Source organism: Talaromyces rugulosus, chromosome I, assembly GCF_013368755.1.
Source record: "Talaromyces rugulosus chromosome I, complete sequence".
Classification (NCBI taxonomy): domain Eukaryota; kingdom Fungi; phylum Ascomycota; class Eurotiomycetes; order Eurotiales; family Trichocomaceae; genus Talaromyces; species Talaromyces rugulosus.
Window position 1 is genome coordinate 5,403,057 of NC_049561.1, and position 20,794 is coordinate 5,423,850.

At 51.1% G+C, this 20,794-nt stretch overlaps 6 protein-coding genes across 6 annotated transcripts; 2 read left to right on the top strand and 4 right to left on the bottom strand.

Moving 5' to 3' along the window:
• Positions 1–238: 238 nt before the first annotated feature.
• TRUGW13939_01852 (uncharacterized protein) lies at positions 239–3,079 on the bottom strand (the record flags this gene model as incomplete). The annotated part of the gene is made up of 1 exon (XM_035485049.1): positions 239–3,079. One exon carries the CDS (start codon positions 3,077–3,079, stop codon positions 239–241), a length of 2,841 nt encoding a protein of 946 aa, XP_035340942.1.
• Positions 3,080–4,601: 1,522 nt separating this feature from the next.
• TRUGW13939_01853 (uncharacterized protein) lies at positions 4,602–5,831 on the bottom strand (the record flags this gene model as incomplete). The annotated part of the gene is made up of 1 exon (XM_035485050.1): positions 4,602–5,831. The coding sequence occupies one exon, from the start codon at positions 5,829–5,831 to the stop codon at positions 4,602–4,604; it is 1,230 nt and encodes a 409-aa protein (XP_035340943.1).
• Positions 5,832–6,255: 424 nt separating this feature from the next.
• Positions 6,256–8,241, bottom strand: TRUGW13939_01854 (uncharacterized protein; the record flags this gene model as incomplete). The annotated part of the gene is made up of 4 exons (XM_035485051.1): positions 6,256–7,124; positions 7,176–7,704; positions 7,760–8,075; positions 8,132–8,241. The coding sequence occupies 4 exons, from the start codon at positions 8,239–8,241 to the stop codon at positions 6,256–6,258; spliced, it is 1,824 nt and encodes a 607-aa protein (XP_035340944.1).
• A 2,345-nt stretch (positions 8,242–10,586) lies between these two features.
• Positions 10,587–12,284, top strand: TRUGW13939_01855 (uncharacterized protein; the record flags this gene model as incomplete). The annotated part of the gene is made up of 2 exons (XM_035485052.1): positions 10,587–10,793; positions 10,875–12,284. 2 exons carry the CDS (start codon positions 10,587–10,589, stop codon positions 12,282–12,284), a joined length of 1,617 nt encoding a protein of 538 aa, XP_035340945.1.
• A 994-nt stretch (positions 12,285–13,278) lies between these two features.
• Positions 13,279–14,926, top strand: TRUGW13939_01856 (uncharacterized protein; the record flags this gene model as incomplete). Its single annotated transcript, XM_035485053.1, has 4 exons — positions 13,279–13,638; positions 13,695–13,826; positions 13,938–14,780; positions 14,831–14,926. The coding sequence occupies 4 exons, from the start codon at positions 13,279–13,281 to the stop codon at positions 14,924–14,926; spliced, it is 1,431 nt and encodes a 476-aa protein (XP_035340946.1).
• A 152-nt stretch (positions 14,927–15,078) lies between these two features.
• Positions 15,079–20,785, bottom strand: TRUGW13939_01857 (uncharacterized protein; the record flags this gene model as incomplete). Its single annotated transcript, XM_035485054.1, has 13 exons — positions 15,079–15,319; positions 15,389–16,161; positions 16,242–16,417; positions 16,536–16,549; positions 16,695–16,741; positions 16,787–17,926; positions 17,973–18,308; positions 18,357–18,506; positions 18,566–18,772; positions 19,878–20,365; positions 20,434–20,568; positions 20,621–20,693; positions 20,768–20,785. 13 exons carry the CDS (start codon positions 20,783–20,785, stop codon positions 15,079–15,081), a joined length of 3,798 nt encoding a protein of 1,265 aa, XP_035340947.1.
• Between the last annotated feature and the right edge of the window lie 9 nt (positions 20,786–20,794).

Consider the following 20,794-nt stretch of genomic DNA (forward strand, 5'->3'; position numbering starts at 1 on the left):
AGTCTCCTTTTTGGCAGAGTCAACGAATAATCTATGTAAACAGAACCACCGAACAAACCAAAAAAAAAAGTAGATATAAAGTACATCTCGCTAGGAACCCATATGATGAAACCGAAAAGAAAGAAAAAAAAGTGTACGCTTGAATAAATCCCGATGTTGCATCCAACAGATTCAAATCAAATGAGAGAAGATCAATCGTTCAAGTCGTAGTCAGAAGAGTCAAGTCAGCAGAAAAAGCTCATCGATGAGGGTTGTGCATTTCATCCTCTTCTTCAGGCTCAATAGGCGAGACGCTAGCCTGCTGATGCTGATGCTGCGCAAAAGCGTTGCCCTGAGGTGGAGGGGACTGGTACTGCGGAGGAGACGCCTGGTAAGGGTTGGTAGCAGCGACAGTAGCAGCAGCAGCAGCAGCAGAGGAAGACTGTCCGTATGGATTGTGTGGTTCATACGGGTTGTGAGACTGGCCCGGCGGAACTGCGGCAGAGTAGTAGCTCGGGATTTCGTACCGAGAGCTCGTGTCGCCTGGTCCAGCAGCGGATGGAACAGCCAGCGGCGCAGGAGGACCCTGAGACGACTCGGGGCCTCCTCGTCGACGACCAGACGGTGCGCGCAGCAGGGATGTGTGGTCGTTTTCATTAAAAGGGTTCAACTGATCGTGGTTGCTGGGCCCAGAATTGGCGCTGGGCACACGGAACAGCTGATCAGACTCGTCGGGACGAGCAATGTCGTAGCCAGCCGGACGGCTGTTCAAGGCCCCGACAAAGTCAGCCTCGTTTACTTTTCTAACTGAGGCGCCGCGCTGGACAAGACCGCTGCCGTTGTCGAGGTCAACACCAGTGGATTTCACGCCTGAGCTTTGTGTCAGAGTCGACTGCAGCTCGGCCATCTGGCTGGTCGGAATGAATCGAGCAGCTTCCTTGTCCTCAGCCGCCTTGTCACGGTACTGCTTAGCCAGGTCGTCGGTAATCGAAACAGAGTATGACGGGTTCTTGGGATCGCCCAAGGCCGCACCACCGCCACCAGGGCCGTTGATGGGAACCTTGCGGATAGCGAGTACGAGAGCACACATAAACTTGGATCGGCGAGCAGCACGAATAGTCTCGTTGGACCAGTTAGACTTGTGTCGGATTTCAACGCGGAGCTCCAATTTGTCCATGCTGCCCAGGTCAATAACCTCGATATCAATGTCCGGCTGGAAGTCACGGCTGTTCTCTTTGTCACGCACAAACTTCTCCATCTCGAGCTTGAGCAGTTGAATATCGGCAAAGGTGGTGCCAAAATCGACAAACAAGGAAATACGCTCGCGCATCGCTTTGGACCGGGTCACGTTGTCGATCCAGGTTGTATTCAACACGATATTGGCAACCTGGGTGATGCGTTGCTCAGATACAGTGCGGAAGGCTGTGTACAGCAGCGAGATCTCCTCGACGAACAGGTCCTGGCCGACGATCTCAACCCGGTCACCAACGTCAAAAGGATGCTTGACGAAGAGAAAGATACAGGAACCGAGAACTTCTTGTGCAGTGACGGAGAAGACGAAAGAGAGAGACAGCAACGAAGTAGCTCCGGCCGCAATGACAGTAGCAGCTCCGGTCGTCACAAAGGAAACAAACACAAGAACCATGATAATCGAAGCAACACAGAGCAGCAGATTGTCGAGCACGTGGATAGCCTGGTCGACATCGTGCATACTGCGGGAAATAGATTTGCGCACGCGACCAAATTCGGCCACAGTGAGAATCATCTCGTCCATGCTAACATCGCCGTTTCCATCGCGGTCCAGCACAGCAAAGCACTCTTCAGCCTCATTGACGCGATTCGCGCCCAACACTTCGGCAATGTCCTCGGCAAACAGTGCATCCTTGCCCTCCACCACAAAGGACATCCAGATACGCTTAGCAAGAGCTTCGGACGAGCGATGGCGCTCCAAGGCATTGGTGACGACCGAATGAGCAGACCCGGTGTCGAAGATGTGCTTTCCTGTAATCTCAGAAGCAACATTGCCAAAGGCAGCAGTCACCTTGTCGCCCACTCGACCGACATTGCGGCCGACGTTGCGGCCAACGTTGCGGATGAGACGGAGAGGGGCTACCGAGTTGTTGCGGCCGTGGCCCTTTTTCTTGTTTTCCAAGCCGAGGATGGTGTCGGCAATGATGGCGTCCTCTTCTTCAAACTCCTTGCAGTATTCGGGGAACATGGACCGCGAGGCTTCGTAGAGCTGGCCGATCAGGTCGATGTTGTGTTTGGATTCTTTGATTCTGGTGTCGTACTGCTTGCGGTGGTAGCTGACCGAGATCAACTGCACTAGAGTCTTCTCAGCCAAGAGAATAAGCGTACAGATGAGGAGAGCAAAGAGGATTTTCTTGATGGTCGACTCCCACGAATCAATGCCAGAATGGCTCCTCCGGTTGTCTGGATTCTGTGTCATGATAGGGATGAAGGTAGCCAGAGAAACCAGCGCCCAGCCGACCAGAGAGAGGGGGATCTCGAGAGCGCGGAGAATGAGAGCATATTTCTTAGTGCCGGCACTGACAATGCCCACGAGGGTTTGGAATACATATGGCAAGGCATGAGCGAACAGCTTGGATACCCACAAGCTCAGCCAAACAACTTCGATCCAGGTGAAAAACCAGACAATCCTGACATTGCCAATACTGGCATGAGGCGCCGCGGTGGCTCCGATGATGATTGGGAGGGCAAAGACCAGGGCCAGCGGCAGGACATAAATAAAGTAGCGAGTGACGACGGAAAAATTGAGAATGGCAGTGTAGATGCGGCCCATGCGGTTGATAGCATCCTCCTCCTCCTCATTGCTCTGCGACATACCGCCGGCGGTCTTCTTGCGACGACCAGGGCCCGGTCGTTGGGGGTAGTCAGTGGGCTTTTCACCATTGGCATCTCCGCCATTGGGGTTGGCCTTGCGAGCGCCGGTGCCTCGACTGGGCACGGCAGTCAGAGGGATATCAATCGTTGCGTCATTGGGATTGGCCATGCCGGGTGTGTTGCTTAGATCATCAGGTAGAGGGTGGAATTTGTTTGTCGAAAAGCGTTTCTCGCCGAGCCCAGGTCGACTCGACATCAAGCTGGTGTTGAGGAAAATGAAAGAGAAAGTCAAAGAAAAAGAGAGAGAGAAGAAAGAAAAGGTTCTAAAAAAGAGCGAGTGGATCAGAAATGGCCCGAGGATTAGATCGCACTATCGGAGAGTTGCGTGCACTCTAGCATCCGTGAGTCGTGACTCGTGAACGATGACAGCGTTTTTCCAAGTGGAGGGCCAGAGGGGGCAGAGCCTAGTACGATCACGTCGATAGGACGGTCGAGCAGAGGCAAAAAAGCGAGTGATTCAGATCGGCTGGCGCTGAATGGTGCAGGTAGCGAGCGTGGAGAAGACTTTTGGATACTGGCGAGTGTGAATGGCAAGCAGATCGCAGACTAAGGCGCAGCTACTGGCAACCTAATGATGGCGATCGCCGGCAGTCCTCCAGGGATCGGGCGTAAAGATGGAAAGATGTAAGATGTAAGATGGAAAGATGGAAGATGAAAAGACGAAGAAAAAGATCGTGACGATAACAATGAGATAGATGTCAGGAGGGGGAATATAAAAGACACAAATGAAATTTTCTGCCGTTGTGTTTCACGAGCGCTCCTGCCTTTCAAGTCTAAAGATTGGTGATCGGGCCGTATATTACCGTTATTACGACGGCTTCCGTGGCGTCCAGTGGCCAGCCCGGGGTGGGGCTGGTCTCCACTTTGAGACAGATTACTGGCTGGACGAGTGGGTCGATCCAGCAACCCGACCGGGCTCGACCCAGGGTTGCGGGATGTGGAGCAGGGGTAAGGGGGTGTTGATTGGCTGGCCATTTTGAAATGCGGGGACCTGCGCTTGACTTGGCGGATCCACTGTTTCACCATGTACACATTATTACAGGGTGCAAAGTACTCTGTTTGTACTCTGTTTGTATTTGTATACATTTTGTCTTGTGCGTTTGTATATCATGAATCATGTATTCAATGTTGCAAACAACGCAAATACGCGGTGGGGAATAGCTAGTGGGGCATATCTAGCACTGATTGTCAGTGATTGACATGACATAGACTGGCATGCCAGCAGGTTTGTGTAGTCAATATGCATGGAATATGCATTGAAGTCATTGAATGTCACTAAATATGTAACATAATCACTAAATATGTATGTAGACTTTGTAGAGTATCCCTGCACTAATCAACAGGAGCTGTCAGCTGTCACTGTAATTTAATTTCGGCACTAATTTAATAATAGCAGCATTGGGGCTCGAAGTTGATATGAAACGCCGGCATATAACGTCCAGGTGCCGCATATAGCTGCGTATTATTATTGAACCTACACCATATGTTCCTGAGTATTAAAATAATAATAATAATTAAATTAATGTATCAATTTGCCACCGCAAACCAACATGCATCCAATCACGCAACTAACAGCGCATCCGAGAATGCAGTTCGCTAAGAATGCGCAGCCAATAATGCATCGGACTCGCTAGTTGACCCATTGGCCAATCCTACACATACACCATACTACTACTGACTATACTACTACACATGGTGAATACTTATACCAATTCAATTCAACTATTCCACTCAAAAACATCCGCCGCATCACTCCGCATCTTCCTCATCTCCTCCACCACGCGCGCCCGCGTCCATCCCGCCTCGAGGCCACGCACAAGCAGCTGCTGCTCGCTCTCCGGCGCCATGCCACTGGGCGCTGGTGGTCTATTATCCAGATTCGTCGGAAAGGGATAACCATCCGCGATCGCCTGCACCAGACTCGACAGCTCCAATTTTTCTTTTTTACTGGCAGTACTGGCTGTATACTTTTCCGCAAGAATACCCCAGCATCGCTCCACAATCGGCAACGAATCAACACTCTCCATGGCCTTGCCAAACGCGCTGCTAATCTGCAGTAAATTCGCCATGCGATTGAAATCCGCCGTCTCGTTTGCACCTGCGGCATGGAACAGCGCTGGGTTGAAAAAGATGCCATCACCCTTTTCCAGCGGCAGCGCGACGTAATTCTCTAGGAAATATTGCTGAAAGGAATCCTCACGATATGCCAGATACCCGTCCTCAAACCGCTGGCTAAAGGGCAGCAATCTCGTGGGACCGCTGGCCAACGGCATATCCGTATGCGCAACAGCCCCCTGCAGCGTCAAAAACTGACTAGCCACCTGCGCGCCTCGGGGGTACTGCGCACAATGCGGTTGATCCTGAAACCCCAGATGATAATCCCGATGCGGATTCTGCGCTTTTCCCTGCGGTTTCACAACGTTTACCTGCGCGGTCACGCGGTAGGCTGGACCCAGCCAGGAATTGCAAACATGGCTGAGCCAAGGGTTGGAGTAGTATTCGCTAAAGGAAGCCGGGTCGACGAGGGCGTGTTTGCCAAACGAGTTCCAGATGCGTTCGTTGGCGCCCTTGCCGGCGAAATGGTCCCCCTTGGAGTCTCCGTTTTTTTGCAGTGTCTTTTCGTGTGAGATGATGCGCTCAAAGGCGCGTGTGGCGTTGTCTCGCGCGGAGGAGAATTGGGGCTGGTTGGTGTACATGCCCTTGAGCACGAATACGCCGGGCCCCGAGAGGAGGATCTGGTACCACTCATCCTGCAGCTTTGCGATGGTTGGGTCGTCAGATGCCAAAGCGTCCTCGTACTCGGAGAGGTTGTAGATAGGCACGTTTTTCTCAATCGAGGCTGCCAGTGGGTAGGTCTCGGGCTTTGCGGATTCCGAGCAGAGACGGTGAAAGTCGTCCAAAGACGGCGGCGAGGATTGGGAGAAGAGGCGTTGGGAGGTGAGATTCATGGTGTATTATTTTGTGAACAGTCCGGTTCAATGTGTCAATATATGTCGTAGGCGACAGTCATATTGAACAAGTCATATATAATTGACTCTATGGAGGGGCTCGGCAACAATGCCGGAATTTGTGGGGAAACAAGCATCTCATCAATTGATGCACTTCCGAACCACCTCCATGTCCGGAAATCATGTTCCGCCTACTTGTATACACTAACTGGTCGTACAACACATTGATTATCATAATGAGGGTATAACTGAATATCAACAACTCGACAATTCCCTTCCAAAGGAATCAAACTCCTCGAGACCCGGTCCTGCCCATTTTCCTGCTCGTGCTAATATGCCATAGCCAACGCCAGAAAGAGAGAAAAAAAAAAAAAAAAAAAAAAAGAAACGTCCAATCGTTATCGCTATAGATCAAATCCACATGTTATCCCCCCATGACCACGTCCTCGTCCACAGCCACCACGGGCGTAGTTTCAACCTGCGTTGCATCCGTCGTGATGATCTGGCCCTGGCCCTGGCTGAAATTACTTTGGATAGCACGGCATTGTCCCGCCGTAGTAAAGAGCATCTTGAGCAGCCCGTCTTTGGAAATCAAGTCATCTGTAGGAGTAGTAGTAGGTGGTTGCTCTGTATCCACCGGGGCTGTTGAGCTGCGAATAGTATGGGAAACCAGCATGTCTACCAACGCCCTAATATGCTGTTGTGTAATGGCATCCTCCAAAATATCAAGTGAATCAATTACACAAAACAACACCGGCGGTTTGTACCGCAGCAGCGTATTCAAAATGCCCACAGCGTCTGTCCACGACGACATGGTGCCGTTGAGTCGATTAAATCGTTCGGTGCTCAGATCGCAATTGCTCTCAAAGTCTAACATTGGAGGCGAAAGGTCGATGAGTTGGCGAATCAGACTGTAGACCAACCCAAGAAGGCCGGCCTCTTTGCTCGAATGAGCTGAAGCCGCGCAAAAGTGTGATATAGTCGGGATACTGTGCTGCCGTGAGATCGAAACGTAGCACGCCGATATCAAGGTCAGCCTCCCCGGGAGCCCTAGCGAGCGAGGACCCTCGACAACGAGGGGTAGAGACGGATTCGTCCGCATCCAGTTATATATTTCTGTAGCCACAGTCGCTGGGATAACCAGCTGTTCCTCTGGGCTGAAGGGATAAAGTTGTTCTGAATTATCAAAAAATTCTTGCAGATGCGAGGAATCCTGCTGCAGTCTAAGTTTGAGGAAGCGACGTTTGGTTGTGAGTTCTCCTGCTTCTGTCGGTTGGCTTTTGGGGGTTATGACTATCATGGTATTAGCTATAAATAAGGGGATAGAGGGGAGGAAAAACTCACGACTGTTGCCCGACAAATGGCAAAGGGCCGAATCAGCGTCAACCTGGTGCACACGGCGTTCCAGTGCTGCTAAGAAAAGGTCAAAGGTCCTCTTCCATCCTTGGGCCAGTTTTGCGTTGGTGAGTTTCTTCTGTTGCACACTCCAGATGAGCTGCCGGAGAAGGGTGGTTTGTGACACCCGGACACGAGCGGCTCCTTCTAGGCCGACTTTATCGAGGCATGGTGCCTCTAGGTATTGGCAAGAATTCGAGTAAGCCGAATTCGTCTTGGTTGCCACAAAATCCTCGACACAGCTGACCAAGTTTATGAAATTGGTCTTGAAATCTTCGTTGTGACTGGATAACACACGACATCTCGCCTTGGAGATGTAGTCGCCCATGAACTCGCCGAGAAACAAAAAGATCTGGGCGTAGAGAGCGGCGGCAAACTCTCTGGGGCGGTCGAACATGGAAGCCGACAAGACGGCCTTGTTGATGCGAGCGAGGAATTTCAGGAAAACGCCGGCAACGCGATAATGCTCTTTGCAAGCCTGCTTTAGTCAGTACACCACCCGCGCTAGCATGTAAGAAAAGAAGACGACGAACCGCGATAATAGAGTATACGACGCCAAAGAACAAGTCCGAGATCCGTTTGGGGTCTGGTAGGGACTGCATCAGCGCAGGATGGGCCTCCATGGTCTCGAGACAGATGCGGGCCCATTTGGCGGGCTTCCGAAACAGGGACTGCTGTTTGTTGGGGGAGGTCCAGAGTTGCACAGCGTCGGCGAGTGTTTCACAGACGAGGTCCATGTCGGCGGGCCGTTGCAGGCGTTGGTCATGATGGCGCAGGGCGTCCTGGAATTCTTTCCAGGACCGCTGTAGCTGTCTGGCTTCGGATTCGAGGATCGATCGTGCATCTTCACTGTGGTAGAGGATTAGACAAGACGCCGAAAGGGAGAGAGATGGTCATCGGCATACAGGGTTGTCATGTTTGGCGAGGGAGACACCGAAAAAGGCTTTAGACCGATGGTGGTATTAGGCGCATGCTGTCGAGTATGCCGGACCGTTGTCGCCGTGGTCATCAGCATGCTGGGGGGGCCCGGCTGGGATGGCCAGCCTATGTGTGTGTTTGGGTCTCTCTCTGAGTTTCCGAGGTGTGTCGATATACGATATGGCGAAGGAACAGCAAGCGCATTTCTTGACGGACGGCGAGACTGGCTGGCTGGGTGAGCGATGACAGGCCAGACAGGCAGCGCGGCAGCGATTAGCAGAGAGACGATGCCGGCATGGTGGTTAGAGAGGAGAGAGAGAGAGAGAGAGAGAAGGAGAGAGAAAGAAGAAATCAGGCGAGTGAAACATTGCTCCAGGCCCAGACAGGCCGGGCAGGCAGGCGCAGAGGCAGGCAGAGGCAGGCAGGGCCCGGAGCTTCGTTCCTTCCCTTGGGGCCCCTCCATCGCCCAGTTGCCCATTGTTACTATTGGCGCCGTGCGAGGCAGGTGCAGCCTGCGCGAGGGCTAGACCGCGCCACGCCGGGCCTAGGCCTTTAGTATGCTATATATCATATGTACCAGATATGCACTTGTTTCTGCTGTATTTATATTTTATATTTTATATTTTATATTTTATATTTTATATAATATATGTATATATATATATATATATGCGTATATATTTGTTGTCTATTTGTATTTCGCTTTCTATCCATTTCTGTTTCTATATTCGTATCCTTTGGCTCGTGCTGTGCTGTGCTCTTTATGTATGCTCTGCGTGATTGGCGTGGCCCGGCGGGGAGCCTGTCAGTCGGTCTTGCCGCTTCGTTAGTACCCGAATTCACTTGCTGCAAAGCCTGAAAACAAAGAACACCGGTTGGGAAAAAAGAAATATCTTTCTTGACAGCAAACTTAAAATTCTAAATAGATAAAATAGTAATCCACATAAAACTCACCTCGCTTATTTAATGCCAAGAATAAGATTCCCACTGGTCTGGTGATGATTGCACGGAAGGGCTGGAATGTCTCAGTGCTGGAAACGGCTTAGCTCGGCACGCCTCATGTATGGCTCTCCGGATGCGGTTGGCGTGCTGCCATGTTCTGCCTGTCTGCCAAAAAAACAAAATATATCTAATTATCTATTACTATTATTATTACTACTAGTAACTGGCAATAGCCTGTTCGAGCAACATTATTGAAGTTGAGGAAAAGCCATTCCGACAGATAGATGCTGACCCACTATAGCTGGAGATCTGCTACCATACTATTCATGATATAGTTCTTCTCCCAATAAGATCAGCATTTTTGTTCCTTTTACTTTAACTTCTTTTTCTTAAGAATCTATAAAGATAAGTAACAAATATATAGAGGTCTTCTCTTTCGTAATAATATTAACAACATTCAGGACAGGACAGGCTTATCCCTGCTAGCCGCCGCTGGTCACTTCAGAAGTCAACATTTGAAAGGCACTATTGGCATCCCCTGCGCCAGCACCAACACGAATCCTACAGTTCTGACAAATTATAGCACACCTGACTCATCGGCAAGCAGATATACAAATAATGACATGGATGATACATCAGCCCCCATCATGCAATTATTATCGATAGTCTCCACCCCCGGACAACATACGCTCGTCACGCATCTTCTGATCGATCGTTGCGATCAGAATCTGATTCGCACAAAACTGATCTAGTCAGCGATGGCCACATGGTGGTGGGTGATTTGTAAAGAACAGCCAGCCTCGGTGTGGATACAGGGTTCCGGGATATCCATGCATGCAGTACGTACTCTTCCAGCCTACAGGAGACAGGTCTAGCGCCTGCGAATTTATTATTATTTATGAATGAATAATTTATCCCCCTTTTATTTTTATCCATGGGCATTGTTGCGATTTAACCTAACTCGGATCCGATCACTTTTCATTATTTCTATCTATATAGATCTTTGTATGTATATACATATATGTTTATATATATAAATCCATGCATATATACAGGGCCGAAATATGCACATCCCAGTGCAATAAAAGACATCAAAAGAAATAAAGAAATAAACTCGTATTGCTCGCGATCGCCGGGTTTTGCTCTCAAACGCCGTGCAAGACCCGCCCTGCTATCTACTATCGATACTCATGCTGCAGATCGGCGAGCCCCCCGCTTTGACCGGGTACAGCCATCTCCCCAGGCCTTGTCTTTTCTTCTTCTTCCAATTCTCGCCTGCGTTTTGTTACATGCATAGTTACCCCGTATTTGAGTCGAGTCCGACACGCTGTCAGCTGTGGCGTGAATAAATCCCATCTTTCTGGAATCAAATCATCTATCCGAGACGCTCCGCCCCCCCCGCGCGTATCAACCTCTCTCACACTGCCACAGTCCCAACTTCCGGATGAAAGGCCGAGCAGAGAAATCCTCGTAGCCAAGTTTCTGGTAACGATGATCATGATGTCGTTTCCCCACATCATTGGCTTGGTACTGGCACTGCTGCTGCTCCTCCCGCGGGGTTCCTCTGTCTCGGTCACGACCAGCCCGTCCAACGACTCGGTGAATGGCACCTTTTTGCTCGCCAACATCCAACATCCATACCCGACCCCAATCACTTTGGCGCCTCTGACGGCCGATCTAGCGGCTCTTGATCCTGGCGACTTTCGTGTAAGCTTTTTTTTTTCCTTTCCTCTTTTTGTCAAACGCACTCTGCTCAGCCCTGTAACCCCGAATACGCTCACACCGTAGCCGCTGACATCCGGGGCCCGCCAGACTTTCCATTGCGAAGGCAGTCTAGTACTGGCTACCTCGTCCAATTCTGCGACAATCACGTCCAAGGACATTGCTTTATTAAGCTGCGATCCCTCCGCCTACCAGGGTTACATCAATGCTAGCGAAACCCTTTCGTCTGTGATTGCTTCACCTGACGGTGGTCCTGCCGCCGTGGTCCTGTATTCTTCCGAGGACAACCACTGCTCGTATCAGGTGCTTGATAAGAACGTCGAATACTCCAACGTCTTCACTATCCCGCAGGCATCCGTCGCTGCCACGGTTGTCAAGCAGCTACAAGCCGATTCCACCAACACATCCAATACCATTGCCGCCAATATGGCTACCAGCGGCACCATGGGCCTTGGTAACAGCAGCTCGGATTCCGGGGACTCGGGCAGTTCGTCGTCGTCGGGCCTGGCTGTGTCGTCGCCCACGACTGCAGTGGCCATGATCATCTTGTATACCATCACTGGGATTATCACCGCCTTGTTTTTGGGTATCATCATCACGGGTGCGGTGCGTGCCCATCGACATCCGGAACGCTACGGGCCAAGGAATATCGTTGGACGGCCGCGGCAGAGTCGAGCGCGAGGAGTCGCGCGGGCAATGCTGGAGACCATCCCCATTGTCAAGTTTGGCGACTCGGACACCAGCGAGGTTGCGGCCGCGAAAAGAGATGTCGAGATGGCCTCGCGGAATGACGAGGACGGCACAACAGCACAGCCGATATCAGCCCCGACGCATCAGGACGGCGAGACTGAGCATGCTGCTGCTGCTGCTACTGCTGCTGCTCCCGATATTCAATCCAATGAAGCGCCGGCTGCGACTGAGGGCCAGCAAGACGACCATGAGGCAGTACCAGCGGCCACAGATGGAGGCAACCGTGTGTGCCCGATTTGCACAGACGAGTTTGTCAAGGGCCAGGACATGAGAGTGCTGCCGTGCAACCATCAATTCCATCCGGACTGTATCGACCCATGGCTCGTCAACGTGTCGGGAACCTGTCCTCTCTGTCGGATCGACCTCAACCCAGCCGACGAGTCCGCAGAGCAGACCGAGCACGCTGAGGATCCAGAACATGCATCATCCACTGAGCCAGTAGTGGAAGAGTCCGCCAACAACGCAACAACCCCGGGTTCCCATCGCCGACTGACTGTATATCTCTCCGACATCCGCCGCGCTCGCAATGCGCCGGTGGAAGAGCGCATTGCGGCTCTGCGTCAACTGCGCCAGAACGAGCAGCAGCAAGGAGCGAATATTGCATCTGGAGCGAATGATGCATCTGAAGACACGACCGACGAAACCCAGGGCCGGCGTCGACTGACCATGCGTCTGCGCGACCGCTTCCGAATCCGCACGCGACCACACGAGGGATCATCGCAGTAAAAAAGTTTCTGACCGGTTTGAGGCATTCTTTTTTTATTTTTTTTTATCGGCGCGGGTGAATGTAAATGTTATTCTACGGGTATATGATTTTTTTGGGTATTGTCTATAGTACGTTTGGGTAGTACATTTTGTTCATATGGGTCGGTGGCTTGGTTAAAATCACGGACGCATGGACGGAGTTTTTGGTTTTTTTTTTTGTTATTATGATTGACGATCGAGTTGGCGCCGTGGACATTTGCATGATTTGTACAGAGATATATGTACATGATAGAGTATGTTGATATTCAGTGTGTATTCAGTCTATATTCACCGCGTAGTGTATATATACTACATCAATTGATGCATGTGGACGGTACATTTACTCGGCTATAGCAGTGTTCCTGTTCATATTATTATCGCCAAGCAAGAATCGCATGTGACTGCAACGAATTGCGTAGCACTGTACTAGTAGTCTGGCCTGTCAGATGCGGCGCATTGATAAGGCGATAATAATCATGCCATCTCGGAAATGCTGGTTGAACATGATCGCGACCGTTACGCATCCGGACCTCGGCTGTGGATGGGATGAGCCATTTATACTTGTATTAGCATTCCTCCTTTTATAGTTGTATTAATAAAAAATCCGTCTCCTTTTCTCTCTCTTTCTTTTTCAATATACCAGGTTGTTGTACAAATATTGCTTTTTTCCTTCTGTGCAACATAACATACATGCATGTGGATTACCTATTACCCGATCTACTACTCCGTACATACATCTTACACACGTACTACATTGGATATCTACGGCTAAATTCGGCCTGGGCACGCATCAATCAACTGATCACGCGAACAAGCACAGTTCTTCGGCTGCGAAATCCGCGATTCGCTGTGTTCCCTCGACCCTTGAATTGAGGCATTATTGACTGCTGACCGTGGCCGGTGAGCATTCACGGAAGACAGTCCGAGGGAATTAATTGTTGCAGAATTGGAAATCCGAGAGGGCTACCATACTAAAATGTTCTCGAACGGCGCCCCTCACGGCTCCCGCCTCCAATCATCCCCACACGACGGCACCGCTCCTTCCTCCTCCTCCAACAACAACAACAGCACTCTCTCTACCGCCTCAACTTTGCCCTCAGCTTCCTCCTCTTCCTCCTCTTCCTCTCGCCTGTCCCAGATCTCATCGCACATCATGGGCTCGACTGCCGGCGCCTCTGTCTTCACCACCGCCCAGGTGGCCCAGGCCCCCGAGGACCCTCTCTTTGGCCTGATGCGCGCCTATCGCCAGGACTCGTCTGACAAGAAGGTCGACCTGGGCATTGGCGCCTACCGCGACGACAACGCAAAGCCGTGGATTCTGCCTGTTGTGCAAAAGGTATTCATTCCCGCTATCAGGTTGAACTATTAATTGTGATGCACTGACTTTCAAAGGCCGACGCAATCCTGCACAACGACCCCAACCTCGACCACGAGTATCTGCCTATTTCTGGCCTGGCCAACTTCACGGCCGCTGCGCAGAAACTGATTCTGGGCGCTGACAGCCCGGCCATCCAGGAAAATCGGGTACGCTGAGTCTTTTTTTTTTTTTTTTTTCCTTGTTCCTTTCCCCTCACCCCGCACGAACGGATGTGTTGCTACTATTTGCGTACATGGTATAAGCTAACAACCGCCCAGGCCACCTCGCTGCAAACCATCTCAGGCACCGGGGCCGTCCATCTGGGCGCGCTCTTCCTGGCCAAATTCCACCCGCGCCGCCCGACAGTGTATCTGTCGAACCCGACATGGGCAAATCACAACCAGATCTTTACTAATGTCGGGCTCGCCATCGACAAGTACCCGTACTTTTCCGCGCAGACCAAGGGGCTCGATATTGACGGCATGTTGTCCGCCCTGCACGCCGCCCCCGCGGGATCCATCATCGTGCTGCACGCCTGCGCCCACAACCCCACCGGCGTCGACCCGACCCAGGACCAGTGGAAGCAGATCGCCTCCGTGATCCGCGAGCGCGGCCATTTCCCTTTCTTCGACTGCGCTTACCAGGGCTTTGCGTCGGGCGACCTGGCGCGCGACGCCTGGGCCATTCGCTATTTCGTCCAGCAAGGCTTTGAGACGTGCGTTGCCCAGTCGTTTGCCAAGAATTTTGGTCTGTATGGCGAGCGCGCCGGCGCCTTTCATTTCGTCTCTGCCGCTGGGCCGGATGCTGCCACGGCCAACCGGAACATCGCCAGTCAGCTGGCCATCCTGCAGCGCTCGGAGATTTCGAATCCGCCCGCGTATGGCTCGCGTATTGCCAGCATTGTGCTGAATGACCCGGCCCTGTATGCCCAGTGGGAGCAGGACCTCAAGACCATGAGCGGTCGAATTATCGAGATGCGTCGCGGCTTGCAGCAGCGGCTCGAGGCCAAGGGCACGCCGGGCTCGTGGAACCACATCACCAGCCAGATTGGCATGTTTAGTTTTACGGGGCTGAACGAGCAGCAGGTGCAGACTCTGCGGGAGAAGTGGCACATCTATATGGTATTTCTTTTTTCTCTTTCCCTTTCTTATTGCAATGCTAATTCTCGCAGACCAAGAACGGCCGTATATCCATGGCGGGCCTCAACACTCACAACATTGATTATTTCGCCGAGGCGTTGGATCAAACAGTGCGCGAGACTTCCTAGTTTTTATATTTCTTATGGTATAGCATGGTTATGGTTATGTAATAGAATAGGATACCTATCACACGATCATCTTGACTTTTTCTTCTTCTCAAGTATTCTCCCATATACATGGATTTTTTTTTTTTTTTAAATCTTCAGGCGAAAACGAAACTCTAGAAAATGGCATCCCAAACAACCAGCCACGTACACAACCCAACCGTGCCCCAAAACACCATTTGCGCAGTACTCCGCCGCTCGCTCGCCCGCCGCAGTTCTTTGTTTCCGCGGTCGACGTTTTGCGATGTTGTCGATGCGTCTGTGACTAATTGGCTGATGAACTCTTCTTGTGTCGAGAGGTGGCCGACGAGCGTTGACTGTAGGGAGGATATTTCGAGGAGCGATTTTTCCGCATTTCTGCCTCATTAGCTTTTGACTTTTTTTTTTTTTTTTTTTGGCAAAAAAGGGTAAAAAGGGGAGATGTACTGGACCTTGCTAAGCGCGTCTTCGTATTGCTTCAGCATCGTGTCGTTTTCCTCGGCAAATAGCTGTAGTTGTGCGGGCGACAGCTGTGTTTCGATGGCTGCTGCATCGGCGGCAGAAAGGTCTGCGGCGGTATCGTAGATGGGGGATTGTTTCTGTTGAGCGTCTTCTTTTATGTCTTGAAGAGCATATTGTTGTTTTTTCTCTTGTTGTTGTTGCTGCTGTTGTTGCACCTTGTACAAAACACTCTTCTCCCGCTCGCGCACCCGCTCAATACGCTTCTCAACCATTCCGCGCTGCACCTCTGCTGCATCTTCGAGCCTGCGTCTCAAAAACCAGAGTACGCTTTCACGCACACTGCGTATCGTGCGCGCCGAGTTTTCGGCGTCTAGTTGTTCTTTTGATTTCCCCTCTTCTTCTTTTGCTTCATCTCCTCCTCCACCAGCCCATCGCCATAGTGCACCCCCCGGTCGTCCGTATTTTTTTCGTAGTAGTTGTGCTTCTGTATCCTGCCGGAGGGATTCTGCCGATTGGAGGTTTGTGATACTCGACGATAGGTCGCGGAGTAATAAAGCGGTCGAAGAGTCGATTGAGTCGCGGTCGGTGTCTGTTAGGGTTTTGCTTGTTGGTAGGAATGCTGTAGCATTGTTTTCAAATGAATGTTTCTGTTGCTGCTGCTGCTGTTGTTGTTTCCCCGGTTTTTTGGAGTTCGTTGTAGATAGGTACGATTGGCGAATGGATTTGAGATAGTGTAGTAGTGATTGAATGTGTGAGTTCTGTATACCATTCAACATTCATTAGCAAATGTCAAAACATCTTCAAGTATATATCTTCAAGTAAATAGGGAGGGACAGACAATTCGATACGCTTCTTTCAGAAACTCATTAACCGTCTTCTCCGTCTTCTCAATCTTTTCCGTCGCGGTGCTCGGGTCTGCATCGTCCGACGTGCTCTTTGCCCGCAGGAGGAGCTCGCGGACATGTGGCGTGAGGTCGGTCATTTGTGTGTGTGTGTGTTTAATGAACAAATGTTCTGTCTGGTGTGGTGAAGTGGAAAAAGAGAGAGGTGTCAACAGACGTCAGGACCCAGCGGGACTATACGTAGCCGGGCTTGGCATCGCATCGCATCGCATCGCATCGCTAGAACTCACTGGCCCACTTATTACTACATGTAGTACTGTGTATACTTTCAGAGACATGTATGTCTGTTATATTTATCTAAAAGAAAAATTCAAAAAAAAATATATATATATTACTAGAATAATGGATATCTCATGACCAACTCCACGCTCGCCTAAACCCAAACTAACCAGTATATACGTAATATCAATCCCTCTCTTCTACCCAAATCTGTATCCTGTTAGCGCATGCACCACACAACACATACAACGATAAAACATACCTCCATCTTCCCCATCTCGTGGTTCTCCCGTCGAGCCGCATCCTTGGCCAGACTCACGAGCAAATCTAGATCATCCTGGTCGCCCATCGTGATCATATCCCCGTCGTCGCGCATCCGGATACGCAACGCCCGTTGAAACGCAAACTTTTCGCGCACTTTTCCTTCGAATTCGCCGAAATCGAGGTCTGCTCCAATCATAATATACCGTGTTTCTTCCTTTGCGTGCACTTTGACCCTGAATTTACGGATTTCCGGTCTTCGTGACGTTCCTCGCGCCCGACGTTGTGTTGGTGCATTGGTTTGTGGTGCTGCCGCTCCCCCCATCATTTCGAATTCGCCCGAGTTAATCGTGTCATCGCCGTACTCGCTCGCATATTCTGCCTCCTCGTCGATGTAATTTGGCGCCCGACTTCGTGCCGGTCCCGTCGACCGCGGGCTGATGTACATGTCAAAGACTTCTTCTGCATATCCGTCTTCTGCAATACTGCCATGGGAACTCATATACCGTCTACGGTCGTTCGTCGTCTCGCGATACAGTCGAGGGCGTGAATCTTGAGTGCGCGATGAAGACGAAGACGATCCCGAGAATTGTCGTGAAGGCGGACCACGAGGCTCCGACGCCGTTCGTGTCGTGCCAATTCGCGCTTTACCCATTGACGGCACGTCTCCTCCGGTTCGTCCGTTGCTTCGTGACCCCGGCTGGTCCAGGTTGAGACGAGGCGGAGGACCCGCACGCACGTTCGCTGCACGGTCTTGCTGCGTGTTATTACTGCTGTTATTACTGTTGTTGCTGATTGAGTAGTTTGCCTTTTCAGACTCTGGCGGCGGTGTAGGTGGAAACGTGGTGCGGCCGATTGGAGGCTCGGATTGTTGTCGCACACCCCGGCTGCTCAGGTTCTTTTGCACAAGGTTCGTCGCTGCAAAGGAAATGTTCTCCAGGGGTCGGTCATCCTTTGCTGTGGCGTCAAGAGTCATTGACCTTTTGATTTCGGACCCTTGGAACCCAGTAAAAGCATTGCTTCGATCTGAAGCAGCCACAAGTCTCGCCTTTCCCAGATAGTCCTTTGTCTTGAGGTTTTTCACCTTGGCCTCGTTGGGCCGGTATATAACACCGACGGGAATTGAAAAGACAGTATAGCCCTGTATCGTTAGTTATTATATCTTGACGATTTAGAGACATACTTACATCGGCTTGTTCGTTAAGTGCCTCGTCAATCACATCATGGTCTGGCGTGACCTTTTCCTGTTTGGCATAATACAGATCTTGCATGCCCGGGTCTATCTGCTGCAGATAGATGTAGCATAGTCCTCGATTAAAGAGAACCTCGCACGAGTACAGGCGAAACTTCAGGCCGAGTTGTTCGTAGTCGATCGAAGTGTTCCCTCGCAGATACAACAATGTGTCGTTGAAATTGGCCAGCGCTTCCTCAAAGTCCCCGAGAAGAAAGTTCGACACGCCTTGCTGGAAGTAGGCGATTGCGAGGTAGTTGTCAAAGGAGATGGCTCGTTGGTAGCATTCCACCTGGTACCTGATTAGAACCGAATAACCAGAATAGTCATACAAACTCACAGCCTTTTCATGCTCGCCCAGCGTCGCTTGGATTACACCACAATTAAACAATATCCTCGACGTCTCGGCAATACCGTCGAAGATTTTCAATGCCGTATCGAATTCATTATTGTCGTAGTGAGCGAGTGCCTGCACCCACGTCTCGATTTCCTACGACAGTCAGAACACAGATATCACATCTATACAACAACATCAACAGTCGTACTCACCTGCTTCAGCGACATATTTACAATATAGCGGACGTCTGTCTTGCTCAGACCGGGAGAGAAGAGGAGATGAAAGGAGGATAAGAGGTTGGGCGTTGCTGCAACTAACGTCTGGAGCACCGTTGATGCGGGTGGGCTGATTGGCGTGGGATGGCCGTGACGACTCGAATGGTGCGGGGCTGCATGCACAATCAGAACACAGGCCAGTGCCTAACACGAGCAAGCCATGGCTGTTTGAGATTGCTGCGAGGGGTCCTCTGTACCAGTCAATTGAGTCAATCGATTGTGTGGTTATAAACAGGCGGTCTGGCATGGTATTAAACAGGAGCGCCCTCCTGTATCAGTGGTATCCTGATGCGGATCGCCGCCAGCCGAGAGGTTGTAGCCAGTGGAACTGCATTGGCATTGCGAGGTGTTGGAGGATTCCCGATCCAATGCGGCCGGGCCTGTCTGGAGCAGCGAATCGCTTGCACAGAGAGCAGATATAATCATATAACCATGCGTGCATTGCAGGTGCAGGCTAAAAATAGGCCGTGCTGCCGCTCGAATGGCCGTCGATTGGATATGCGACCGGGAGAGCAGGGCGCTTACGGGGGAGTCTGTGACGAGCGGGACTCAATGGCGGGCCTTGTTTGGGCTAGGATCCAGGGCGCCAATGTCCATCCATCACTAGCACCGTTGACTATTGACTCGAGGGTCGGAGCATTGGACAATCTTGCAGACGTGTAAGAACATCGCAGGGGGGGTGTCAGGGTGACAATTCAGGGATGATGTGTGAAAGCCCCGGAACAAAGAAAGAGCCCAGGAAGGAGCGGCCCGGCCCTTGACCCCTGCCTGCCTCTTGCCGCTTGCCCTTTCCGGCGACTCTGTCGACAACGCTATTGTATTTTTATTTTTCCGTCTATTTTTATCTCGTGCTGCATCGCACTCTCGACTCGCCTCACCGCGCCAGTGTGATTCTCCTGCATGCCACTAGACAGACTGTGACGACTGTCGGCCTCATATCACTTGACAACTTGACGCCATGCCCGAAAGGTCACCACACACGCAGCCACGGCGCTTGCGACGGTCCAGGTTTGAGCGTGTCTCGCATGCGTCGCCTGCAATTTCCGGAATCTGCGTCTCGTTTATATCAGGTCTCCGAACTCGGATCTTACGATCGTTCAATGCCAGGATCATTACTGCTAGTTCTCCGCTACTCAGTTGTACATCTCAGCCATGTGGCGGGTCAAACACTGAAAAGTCATATTGCATCGTGATCAAGGACATAGTGTTGGAAATTTCCAAAATACAACTACAGCATCCCCTTGCTGACCTGCTCCTGACGCTCCTCCCACACAGTCTTCCCTGAGCAGGAGCACACCGTCTTATCATTGTCCCAAACACCAGCGCTGCGGGCAATGACTCCCACGATCGTATCGGGGTCGTCTTTCTGGAAAGGCCCCTCCTTGGTCTTCGACACAACCATACTGCGTCCAATCATTTCCCAGATGGCCAGCGGCTGCTCCAGCAGCACATTGCCTTTTCCCTTCTCGTTGACATCAACGGTGCCAAACACTCCGCGCGGTTCCTCTCGGCCAAAGACCTTGGCCTTGAGAGCCTCCCATACCCTTCCTGTAGACCCTGCGCCTTCCGATATGTCTCCGGTTTCTCGGACAGTAGCCCAGTACCGTCCTGGCGACAGCCCGTTTATTGTCAGGTCGACCAGTGTATGGTTTTTGGAGACTTGGACCATGCGACTCAGTCCGCGGACCTTCTCGGCAACGGTCGTGTTGGGGGTTTCAAGAATACACACCGCGGCGCCTTATGAAACCACTTATTAGCATGGCAACCCTGTAAAAAAAAAAAGTAATACCGTAGCAGTAACTCACTATCTGAAAGCCCGCTTCCACGAATAATAGCATCTCGTCCGGTGTCTTGGATAGCCGCTACAATCGAGCTTGGTGCCGCCGTGCCCTCAACAAGCACTAGCTGGTCCTCGAGTTTGGCTTCCACCTTTTTGATGCCTACTAGCGAGTCAGATCCTACAATCATATGCCCTTGATGATAGTTACCCACCTTGCAACTTATTTATAGACTGCGAGATATCATCTACGCAACTGTTGCATGTCATAGGGACAGCGAAAGTGGTCTGTCATTGCATTAGTAAAACCGCGGGGGAGTCACGATGCAGATGGATTTATATGCAGATAGATAGGTTCATACTTGAAATGGCTCAATCATGATGGCAGA